This window comes from Xiphophorus couchianus, chromosome 6, assembly GCF_001444195.1.
Source record: "Xiphophorus couchianus chromosome 6, X_couchianus-1.0, whole genome shotgun sequence".
Classification (NCBI taxonomy): Eukaryota; Metazoa; Chordata; class Actinopteri; order Cyprinodontiformes; family Poeciliidae; genus Xiphophorus; species Xiphophorus couchianus.
This window is the reverse complement of record NC_040233.1, coordinates 11,501,762-11,513,193: the sequence shown is the minus strand read 5'-3', so window position 1 is coordinate 11,513,193 and position 11,432 is coordinate 11,501,762. Positions and strand designations below refer to the sequence as shown.

General features: G+C 38.5%; 1 protein-coding gene across 2 annotated transcripts; it reads right to left on the bottom strand.

Annotated features, from left to right (window-relative positions):
- Nucleotides 1–11: 11 nt before the first annotated feature.
- LOC114146491 (GRAM domain-containing protein 2B-like) lies at nucleotides 12–11,432 on the bottom strand. 2 transcript variants are annotated; one of them, XM_028020590.1, is made up of 13 exons: nucleotides 11,182–11,432; nucleotides 9,040–9,177; nucleotides 8,849–8,906; nucleotides 6,689–6,761; nucleotides 6,333–6,436; nucleotides 4,837–4,926; nucleotides 4,250–4,321; nucleotides 4,103–4,159; nucleotides 3,935–4,012; nucleotides 3,794–3,854; nucleotides 3,593–3,692; nucleotides 2,362–2,481; nucleotides 12–1,878 (listed from the first exon to the last, which is right to left on the bottom strand). In XM_028020590.1, exons 1-12 carry the CDS (start codon nucleotides 11,217–11,219, stop codon nucleotides 2,367–2,369), a joined length of 984 nt encoding a protein of 327 aa, XP_027876391.1. In that variant the 5' UTR covers nucleotides 11,220–11,432; the 3' UTR covers nucleotides 12–1,878; nucleotides 2,362–2,366. The 2 variants fall into 2 exon arrangements, with proteins under 2 accessions (XP_027876391.1, XP_027876390.1); XM_028020589.1 differs by having other exon boundaries at nucleotides 2,371–2,481; nucleotides 3,794–3,850; nucleotides 3,934–4,012; nucleotides 11,182–11,428.

Sequence of the window (11,432 nt, the reverse complement as noted above, 5' to 3'; positions counted from 1 at the left end):
GTTTTTTTTTTTGTGTGTGTGCTAGAGATTGACCGGGTCCGATGTTGGGGTGGGAGGGATGTAGAACCTATTAGTAGACTGTTTATATGGTTACTGTACTTACCTGTTCTTTTCTTTGTATTATAATTTGTAATTTTATGTTGCTTTTTTTGAACTGAAAATCTGATGTAATGAACTGAATTCATAGGACTGAATCTTGACCTTTTTATGGACAACAAAATAAAATCACTTACGTACAAAAACATGAAATTGGGTGATATTTTTTATTATTATTACTTACAGTCCATAAATTAACATTTACTCCACTATGCAGTCACAAAGGCAGGCAAATATTTGTGCATTTAAGACTGCTGCCATGTTGGAAGTAATGAATGAAAATGTTAGGGATTCTTGTAGAAACGGTAAGTTTCAGTTAAAAGAAATCAGCTTTAAATAATGCATTAAATTCATACTGTCAGCACATATTTTACACACATTTTACACAATTGGTGCCAGAAAATTCTTCAACTGTGAAAAACAATTTGCCAACAGTAAATAAAAACCTAAAATTTGACCCTTTTTATATTAATGTTTAAAGAATCTTAAGATGGTTTTGGTTTCCACGTATTAATTATTTTTTGGGGTAAACGTAAGGTCGCTAAAGCAAAATCGGACGCCATTGCTACTCTGGCTTTAATAAATCTGTATTGGCTTACTGCCCTCTGGTGGTCAGAAGTTGTCATTAACAGGCTGAAGTTCATCAATTCGAAAGGTGCAATAAAAGAACACCACCATTGTATGTGGGGCTTAAAAATAAAAACCTAGCGAGTTTATATTTCGGCTGAGTTAGACCGAGTCTGCTCTTCGATTTTCAAAAATAGCTGATCCAAGCAACATAAAAAAAAATTAAAAAAAATCACTGCCCAGGTGCGTTAGTTGTTTCCAGCTTCTTTGTTAGCTTCTGATGCTCACATGCAGACTGGTTAGGCATGGCCCAGTTTGCGATTCCAACACACACCTCCAACTTGAGTAAAACTAATATAGTTTTATAGTATTCACTTTAAAGAAAAACAAACACCACATATAAAAGTGAAATATGATCTATTTGGTGGAACAAACATAGCCATTAAAATAACAATTCTAGAGTTATAATATATGCATAACATTATTTTTAATAGATTTAAGCAAAGACCTGTTAAGTAGTTCAATGAGATTAGTCATCATTAATCTCATTCGACTACTATGCACTTCTGCAGTTATAGAAGTTAACTATTAACTATACCTCACTGATATAAGCTAGTTTAGTACCTTTGGCATCTGCCTGTCGACTGATTTATTGTTAATTTCCCAACTGCATTTTTACAAACCGCACACCTTGATAAAAGCACCATCTTTTAGCCCCAGTACAACAACAAGTGGGGGAAGGGCACCACTAAGTTACTCCTGTCAAAACTGTGCTAAGTCTGTCAGTTAAATAAAAGGAAATATTGTCTGTTGTGAATAATGCACCTTTAAACGCTTTGGGTCTTAATGAAGCCAAGATCACACTTATCAGAACTCCAGTATATTCCACACATTTCAAGGATTGGGTTGGTAGAAGTACGAGGTTGATTTTAGCAACTGTATGACAGAAATTTGTGGAGGTAACCTTTAGAAACCTTTGGTACACTGAAACAGACAGCCGACCCATGTACTTCTGGGTTTTAGAGAACCCAGAAGTACCTTTAAGATTAGCTGTAGAACATCAACTTTAAACAGGAGTTTGCTTTCTGTTGTGAAAAGCATTTGTGTGCAATACTGAAAAAATAAAATGCATGTTCCATTTAAATATACATTATTAAAGTCAGTATGTGTTATTGTCGAGATGCCTTTGTTACAAGTGTTTATGTTTCCTGGTACCTGGTGGGGAAAAAAAAGACGAGGAAGAAAAATGAGCTGAAGTTAGATAAGTGAAATTAATGTTTAGCCTAATCAAAACACTTACAAGCAATTTAATGAAAGTTGGTTATGTTGTAGCTTTTTAAATTGTTTGATTTCATTTAATGAAGTAACATTTTATTACTAAAATCTGACTTAAAATCGAACTCTGGCAAAAGCAAAAGTGGATGTTCTGAGACAAGATTCACTGTTGAGATTTAAACATGTTTTAAATTCCTCCCTGTTGTTTCAGCATAAAAATACAGACAATACATCCTGGTGTGTGTAACTCTGGAATGCAGTCGCTTTTCTTTTGACTCCTGCCACGAACAAGTACGGCCACTGCTCCTCTATCTTACTGCGATCAGCAGTAGCTAATTGTTTGAAAACCGGTTTGAGAAGTCTCACTTTTCTCCCACACACACTCCCCAACCGACTTCCACCATGTGTTTCTTTCTTTCTTACTTTACTCACTCTGCGTAGTGCGAAGACAGTTCGGCCAGGGCTCCTAGAGAGCTCAGCTGCTCTTCCAGAGCGGTGATCCTCAGCCCGATGTAGCCGGACACCAAGAGCAGCAACAACATTCTACAAGGAAAACAAACAAATAATAATAATAAAAAGAAGGCATTACATGAATGCAAGCCGAGTGCGAATTCTGCAGGCCACAAACCCAAGTAGTGCTTTCACTCTCAGGTTTAAAGGTGGGAGATCATAGAGTGCTGATTTTACTAACAATAAGATATCAGTTACATCTATCTTTGTGGCGCATAAGTGAAAATCATGTGACATTATTATCAGCGCCATCACAATGGTGTCATAGTGTTACTTCACTTCAGCGCGTTCAGTAAGTGGACATGGCTGCACGGGTGTGTATGTTTTAACATTTCTAAGCTCAAAACGTTGTCCAGCATATAGCGAAAGATTGTTTTCTGCTAGAGCGCAAGAATTGAGCCGCCCACATTATAAAGCCTCAATCACATCACTGTCCTCTGTGATTAAAGTATCTAAAGTTTGTTCTTACGGAAGAACTGAACTCCTTTAGTTAAAAGGCCAAATGTCTGATTTGATGCACACTTAGAAATGTGCAGTAGTTAGCAAAGGACCTTTAGCTGATGGAGGCGGAAAAGTATTTATACCCTTTGATCTGACATGTTGCATTTTATTAGGCCTTTAGGTTATAGATTAAAACAAAGCAGTGCAAGACTGAAATAGCAGGAATGGACACATGGTTTTCAATTTTTTATATAAATCTAAGTCTTGCATAAATATCTGTTCTGCCCCCATTACTCTGGATAACCTTAAGTACAATTTAGCATCACCTTCAAACATCACTTAGTTTGAATGACTAACTTCCCAACTGTGTGCTGTTACTTTGTGTCCAACATAAAATCCTACATTGAAGTTTGTGAATGAAATGAGTATTTCAGCTAATTCATTACATGCAAATGGCTGTAGTACTTAAATTATCTGCTGACTAAATTGTGACAGCATCAACCCATGAGTTAAAGATTTTCAATCTCTTTATTTGCATTCAGCTAGAAAGGATCTGGGTTTTATTTTACCGCAGTAAAGCAGTTGGACATGGACTGAACTGAACAGATTCAGACAACCAGGCGAGGAGCCAGGAGACCAATCACTTTTAAACAAACCAAGAAAGTTTGGCTCAGCTTTAGCAGACTTGTGCAGGGTTACTCACAGGACCAGGAAGATGTGGAAGACAACTCTTAGACTCAGAACTTCTCTGAAGAACAATAAAAGTGTAACTTTCTCAAGGAATCTCCAAATCCATGACCCAGCTAACAAAAAAACAAAATAACAAAAAAGAAACAAAAGCGAAAGCATCAATAAAAATGTCAACACATTAATGAGTAAGGAGTGATTACTCTGGTTTTGTCACCTCTGTCAGTTTCATTTGTAAAACCGCCTCCCTGTGCGGACTTGCATGTGCCGTCAGCTGCGGAGGAGACACAAATGCGTTGTTATATGCTGCAGCGATGCTGAGATGCTTCCTATTGCAGGTCAGATTAACATCTTTACCTCCACCGTCGATCGGAGAAATGCTGTCGCTGAGAACAACGTTCTCGAAACTGTCCTCTAAACTGGAAAGGCTGGAGGTCTGGAGACAAGGGTTATGTGGATGCTGAGAATCATTTTCGTTTGCTTCTGGATTTTTGCTGCCTAAAAGTCTCCTGAGACGCAGACTCACTGCATCATGCTCCAACTCTGCAGAGGACAGGTAAGGGCTGCTGCTTGGGCTGCTCTCCTAATGCAACCATTAAAAAACAACAACAAAACCTGTGTTAAAAATCTGAAGTTTGTTTTTGCTCACCAAATGGGAGAACATTGCGTTTACCTGAGGCTGATAGCAGAGGCTTTGAAGGAGTTTGCAACAGACACTAAAGTTCCTCACTGATGCAAACAAATACTGAAAGAGAGGGGGGGGGGAAGAGAAGAGAAAGGGTTAAATCTGGGCCAAAGCATGGCGAAGGGTTTGCTCTGCAGAAATAGGGTTAATTTCTATCTTCATTTCTTCCCCACTACTCTTTCAATGTTTGATTTTCATAGATTTTTTTTATTAGCTGGAGCCAAAACTGAGGGAGATAACGGAGTCAGGCCATAAATTTCAATTCCTGACATTCGGTATGAATTGGAGGAAACATGTCTCGCCTACTAACATCTCAAGCTCAAACTGCACAAAACAACTCATAGATGTTCTGTTAAACATACCGAATGGCTTTCATCGCTAATTATAGACGGCATTGAAGTCCCAATAATTTACAACTTTATCGGTTTCCATCTCTGGAATACATCGTTTGAGCTTCATAATAACAATGCTGCTTTTGCTCAGATGACTTTACATTTTTCCTCTGCAGGCCCCGAAGTGATCTGCATGGAATACCAAACACTGTGCCGTTCTAAAAAGTGTGAGCGGAGCCTGACCTTCTCTCCGCTGGATGTTAGCACAGACAGCACAGACAGGGTTGGGTTATGTTTCTTTATCTCCTTCACACTGGAAATGGCAATCACCACCTGTAAAAAGAAAAGAGCAGGTCAGTTCTGGACGCTAGGTTACATTTGAGTCATGTACCTAACTGATATATTTACCCAGCAAGCCGAAACACCTTCAGATAAAATAGAAAAAAGGTTTTTGTTGTTTGGATTCTCTTGGAAAAGCCCTGAAATATTATCACGCAGCAATTTTTTGGAAGGATGGAAGTGAAGTTTAAAAGGTTCACAAAATGGCATTCAATACCCTGAAGTAGATCTGTTGTTTGTTTTTCTTAGTTTGTTGTTGCTCTAGGAAAGTAGAAGCTCACTTTGGTCTTAGCTCCTCTACCTGTTAGCTTTAGTTTCCAGCTAATCGGAATTTATACCCACTGAAGATGGCGAAAGAGTTACAAAAAGGATTTGACCGCTTACAAACCTCTTCTGTTTTTCAACAAATATTAATATGAGACAATTATGAGCTGAGTAAACACATCATTTTTAAGAATGATGATTCTTAAAAAAAACTATCTAAACCAACTTGTGAAAAAAGTGAAACGCTAATTGAGCCCAAAACCTAGTAACTGGTTGCATCTCGTGTGTCAAATATTTGACAACTGTCACCAATTATTTTGGTCACTCCAGAGGAATCATCTTCTCTTCTTTTTCAAGCATGTCATTCGTTTTAAATTGAAGCATCAATTAGTTTTGATTCCAACTTTAGCTAGGCTACTTTAAAACCTTCCTAAAATCGGGGAAAAACTGCTGCATTTTCCCCCAATTTTATTTATACAACAAATTTCATTTTCCACAGAAACTCCAACAGCAGAGCAGTGCAAACACAATTTCACACATCACAGACGTCGCCTCCACATGATAAAAAGAGGGAAAAAAACTGAACTTTTATGCTGGAATGTCAGACTACAGAAGACGAAAGCCAATTCTGTGGACGAATAAAGCTAAAGTTGGAGACTTCCTTAAAAACCTGAAATGCTCTACTTCCAGTAAATGAGAACATAATTTTATGTTCATTAAATTAGAATTTTCTTCCCCATAAATCTAATTTGTCAGATTAAACGTACCTTTTGAAAATAACAAATTATAAGTAGGGTATTAAACACACTTTCAGTTAAGTCCATCTGTATTACACATGTTTTTTATTGGTCTGATGTAATATTCTAATCATAAACATTATGTTTTCAGTCGCTGCAAGTGGAAAATCATCAAAGTTGGCAGAAACAGAAGCTTGACAACCTCAGTCTGTGTGTAATTAATCTATATAATTAATGTGTTTCACTCAATGAAAATATCTAATGAAATAAATTGAATTTTCAATAAGATTCTAATTTATTGACCAGGTTTGTACGTGAAACTTATTTGGCTTTTAGTGACATTTTTGACTTTTCTCTGACGTTCATGTTTCACGTCAAAACTGCACCAAAGTCAGTTACCTTGGTCTCTTTCAGCAGCACAGATGAGTAGAAGCACACGTTGTTCTCCGAAACAAAGAGTTTTCCGTGATACAGGACCTCCCTCTGCAAGGAACAGGTAAACGCTGCAACAACAAAAGCGCATAAAAGAGGTCAGCGGGGAAACATGAGCACATCTGCTGAATCATTTATCCACGCCAGGCGCTTGCGGCTCTGCGTCCTCCGCAGAACATTTGGCAATCGAACCCATTCGGAGGCCCAGCGATTGGAAAAGTAAGACAGCGGAGATAATTGGAACAAAAGTCGGGATGGAAAGTCATTTCCATAATCAATCGCCGTAAATGAGCCAACAGACTTTTGATTGCGAGAACACTCACTGTGTGTCAGCCTCTCCTCCTCGGGGATCTCTTGAAACAGTTTGTGGAAGGTTTTATTGTACTTTATGTAGCACTGCGGAGGAACACAAACAACTGTTCAGATGTGTGGATGGTGAGCAGTTTAACTTTTCCTTTCGACACAAAGTGGGCTTTATGTTGGACTTGGATCGGAAGTAACAAATACTTGGTCTTTTAAACTTGAGAAGTAACACACATTTGAGATTACTGCCAACACCTGAGGAATTACCTGGCATTAGCAGATAATAAAAGTAATTTTTTTTTATTGTTTTCACGCAGCAAATGTAGCAGCCTGCTGCAGACGGACAAAATCAGTTAGGTTAAACTAAAGCGGGGCTTGTCTAAAATACGTAACATATTCTTAAAATTACATAATTTTAAGATTAAAATTATGGAAGGACACTCCCATTTTTATTCCTATTAGATTAAGCATACACTGGGTCAATATAGTGCCTTTTTTCCTCCTGTGTCATTATTTACTTCTTATATTTTGACATTAATACCATGTATGAAAATTTGAAGTCAACCATTTAAGATCCAAATTCAATTCAGCTATTCATTTAATTAATTTATTTTTAAGAAATAGGAACTTTAGAACTATTCAATTTAGCTCAACTTTTGTGAATGACGTGACCATTTTCTTTTTAATCCAGGTAAGGTTTTTGAAACCTTTAGGGAAGTTTATAGATGTTAAACACCTGGTCTAATATTTGACTTCAGAACGAACAAATAATGATGACTAACATTAGTTCCCTTCTATTAGTTACTGAGTAACTAACAAGCCTCTGCACCACTTGATGGCATCTGATTGAGGTCATTTATTCAATTGGCACAGGTGTGTTGGAGCAGGTGTATCTAAAACATGTGGGACCACGTGCCGGTATCTTTGAAGCTGTTCCTGTGCACATTTTTCTTTCTTTCTAGATCCTATGGTACTGATGCGCATTCCAGGGATGTCATGCCATGAAAGCAAGGCTTCAAAATGTCCCGCTTCTAAAGCATTTTTTCAGAAAATGGAGCTCATCTTGTTTGGAAACTGCTTCACATTGTTTCCTATACCAGCGAGCAGCAAAGACGGTCTAAATAAAGTCGTTGTCGATGCTCAATTAATCTCTGAATTTTCCAGATTGGCAAACTACTGAAGCATCTACTTTTTCAGAGCTACTCCCACCTGCAAGCATCAGTTAGTGCAAAAAAGGGAAATGGAGGGAAAAGGATCGTTTGCTACTCAGTGGGGTTTACAAGACTCACCGACACAACAAATCTGTGCAAAAAAAACCCCATGACATTTAAAATGGGATGAATGCATGAGCAACCACAAAGAAAGTCAATCAAATTTGCAAAATGCATTCTGTCTAAAGTTAAACTCACATACAGGGTCTTTTAGTGATGGCAATAAAATGTGAGAATTTGTTTTTGGTTTCAATAACTGAGCTCTTTTCATAAATACTTCTTGCAGTTATATTATAATGTCATATATCAATTTAGCATTTGTTGTATTTCATTTGTTTTTTTTGCAGACTTCAAAATCGCCTACTTCAAGTACAGTCATCTTTAAAGGAATATCAAAAAGGCATCAGGGTAAATTTATACATTTAAAAAAAATTCAATGTTATAATATTTCCTACAATCCAATAGATTACTTCAATTTTGTCAATATTGTAATTTGAAAAATGAATGTATTTTTTAAACTATAGAATATTATCTGATTATAATATCTGATTCCTCTCTACGTAGGACGCAATTATGTTCTGGCCTGATAACTAAAAGATTTTCCTGTTCAGGTTTCAGACCGATGAGAAGTTTTAATGCCTTAAATTTTATGATATACTTTGTGTTGCTCTGTCAAATAAAATCCAAACAGAAAACGTTGGAAGATAAAGGTTGCATTGAGACAAAACATAAAATAACTGGGCCTAACATGTGATGGAGAATCTTAACATTTGAAATGTTTTTCCATTTCTTGACAATACGAGCTTTCACAGATATGACAAAGTGTAAATCTCAATTCAAGCTACATATCTGGGTAATAACTCTTTATGGCTTTAAAAAGGGGATGCTGTCAGTTTGCATATTTACTTCACATGTAAAGAAAAAGGAAACAACACACCGAGACGATAAGAAAGTACGAATCTGACTTACATGAGTGATGGCGAGCTCATCCGATCTGCTAAGATAATCTCCTGCTGTGGTCTGGTCCCTGAAGTCACAAACGGTTTTGTTTCATTTGGATGGACGGTATCACGGCACAATCTCAAAATAAGTGTGATGTTTTCTCTCAACTGGAGCTTTTCCAAATGTCTGTGTGGTGTTGGGTGCGTTGTGCACAGTACCTGTTGCTCATTCTGAAGCTCTGATTTAGCCACCTGCCCTGCTGCTGTTTGACATTCCCCAAATTCAGGCTCTGGCTCCGGCTGCACTTCTTCTTGTTGCCTCTTCTCGTGAGAAGAGGGGAGAGCTCATCCACGATTCTAATCCAGGAGGAAAAACGTCAAAAAAGGGACGATCCAGCTTTTTAAATGAGCCTCGCACGGCTCAGATCGATGCGAAACAAGGTAAAGAAATGAAATCGCTAATGGGAACACGAGTGGAGGCGCAAGCATTTTTAGAGGCGTCAGCGCGGATCAAAGCGGCTCCAGTGTGCTGACAGCAAACATCATTTCATTAAACCCTCAGCTGCATCGTTCTGTCTCAGACAGAAACAGGAATTTGGCTTGTTTTACACAAACAGCATGTAAAGCATCAACAAAGAGTCGTGTTCGGCTCTACAGGAGGCATGGATGAACAGCAAACAGGCACAAGAAGAGTTGTTCATTTTTATGAATCCAGGATAATGCGCCTGTCGGTAACGCCGCTCTTCAAAGCAGGTGTTTGAAGTACCACAGCAGCGAATTTACAGCCCTGAGCAAAGCTACTTACACCCTTTGATTTTTTTTTTCTTCATATTTCACCACTTATAATTCCAATTATTATATTGGGATTCTATCTGACAGACCAACACAAAGGAGGGAATATCGGTGGACACGAAGTAATAGAGTACTGTACATACCGTTTAAATAATAATAATAGTGAAATGTGTGACTTGCATTAGTATTGACTCCACTTTACTCTCATACCCATATATAATATCTAAAAGGGCGACTGTGGCTCTTTGGTAGAGTAGTCGTCTTGTGATCGGAAGGTTGTAGGTTTGATTCCAACTTCCTCCTGCCACATGTCGATGTGCCTCTGGGCAAGGCACTTAACCCCAAATTGCCTACCGATCTGCGTATCGGTGTATAAATGTGTGTGTTTGTGAGTGCAACTGGGTGAATGTGACTCTAGTGTAAAGTGCTTTGAGTGGTCAAAAAGGCTCAGTCCATTTACCATTTAAATAGAGTTCATCTGTTTATAATTTAACTTGAGATGTTCTGTGAATCCCTCACAAGTTTGTTTCAGCAAATCAATGAACAACCTGCATTGTGAAGATGTGGAAGTTGTGGAGAATTTAAAGCAAAATTAGTTTACAAAGCAATATACCAAGTTACAACATTTGCTGCTCATGCTGTTACAAATTCGAGTGTGCCTGCTGTTGCAACCGTGGAGGAGCTGTAGAGTTTCACGGCGTAAGGTGAGAATTTCTGTCAACTATTAGCCATGTACTCGGTGAGGCTAGGAGCAAAGAAAAAAAAATATTTCAAGCACTTTTTGGCCTACAAGCAAATGTCAAATGGAGACTGCAAACTATGAAACAAATGTGCTTGCAGCATCGAGCTGCAAACTATGAAACAAATGTGCTTGCAGCATCAAGCTGAGCAGAGGTCCACCTTCCAGCAGAACCACAACCCAAAAAGAGCCACAGCAAAATGGCTTGGAATGGGAAAACGTAGTCTTATGCTAGGGTGGCCTAGTCAAAGTCCAGACCTAAATCAGTAGATTTAAAATGCAATGCTCAACCCAAAGTAGCTCATCCAATCTGAGCTACTTTGCAAAGAAGAATGAGCGAAGATGTCAGTCTCTAAAAGCCGGTAGAAGTGCAACTCAGAAGAATGTCAGCTGCTTTTTAGATTTTTATATGTAAATAAACGACTGAACAAACCCTGCGTCTTTTTATCCTCCACCTTCGCAGAACTTTGAGTTGGTCTGTATATCCCATAAAATGCCTGTAAATAGATTGAAGCTTGAAGTGGTAATGTGACAAAATGCGATGAAGTCCGAGAAGTATGCGTGCTTCTGCGGCACTGCATCTCTGAGTTATTGCTAGTCTTTCTGCTGTCGCTGGGCAACAGCAGGGATCCCTGGAGGCTGGTTTCATTTTGAAAACCAAGCAACGCAGAGTCTGGTCACATATCAGCCACCACCAAGGACCAATTCATCATTATAAAAGATGGACCGTACGAAAGGCGAGAAGCCTCGCGAAAGCCTGGCAGCAATACAACAAGTACAGTTCACATTTAATTAATTAAAAAAATAATAAATAAACGAGAAATACTCACGAACTGCCCACTGAGAGTTTCCTGCTTTTCTGAGTCATGACAAAAGCAGACCTCCCCAACTTCCACACAAGTAATCAGTCACCAATAACACGACAATGCGAAATGTTCTCACTTCAGCGCAGACTCATTAGCTCTGAGCGCCTGGTGGTCCATTGTTTTCTTTTTCCTGGGAGTCGCTTGGAAATAGGCAGGTGAGACAGCAAGAGAGACCGCCCACTTGTTCAATTGATACAGGTGGGGAGGAGGCGCCG

Coding starts and splice junctions, on each gene's coding strand:
- LOC114146491 (XM_028020589.1), bottom strand. CDS start 11,219: ATGACTCAGAAAAGCAGGAAACTCTCAGTGGGCAGTTC. Junction 8,907..9,039: donor AGCTTCAGAATGAGCAACAG/GTACTGTGCACA, acceptor TTGTGACTTCAG/GGACCAGACCACAGCAGGAG. Junction 4,322..4,836: donor TAACATCCAGCGGAGAGAAG/GTCAGGCTCCGC, acceptor CCTCTCTTTCAG/TATTTGTTTGCATCAGTGAG.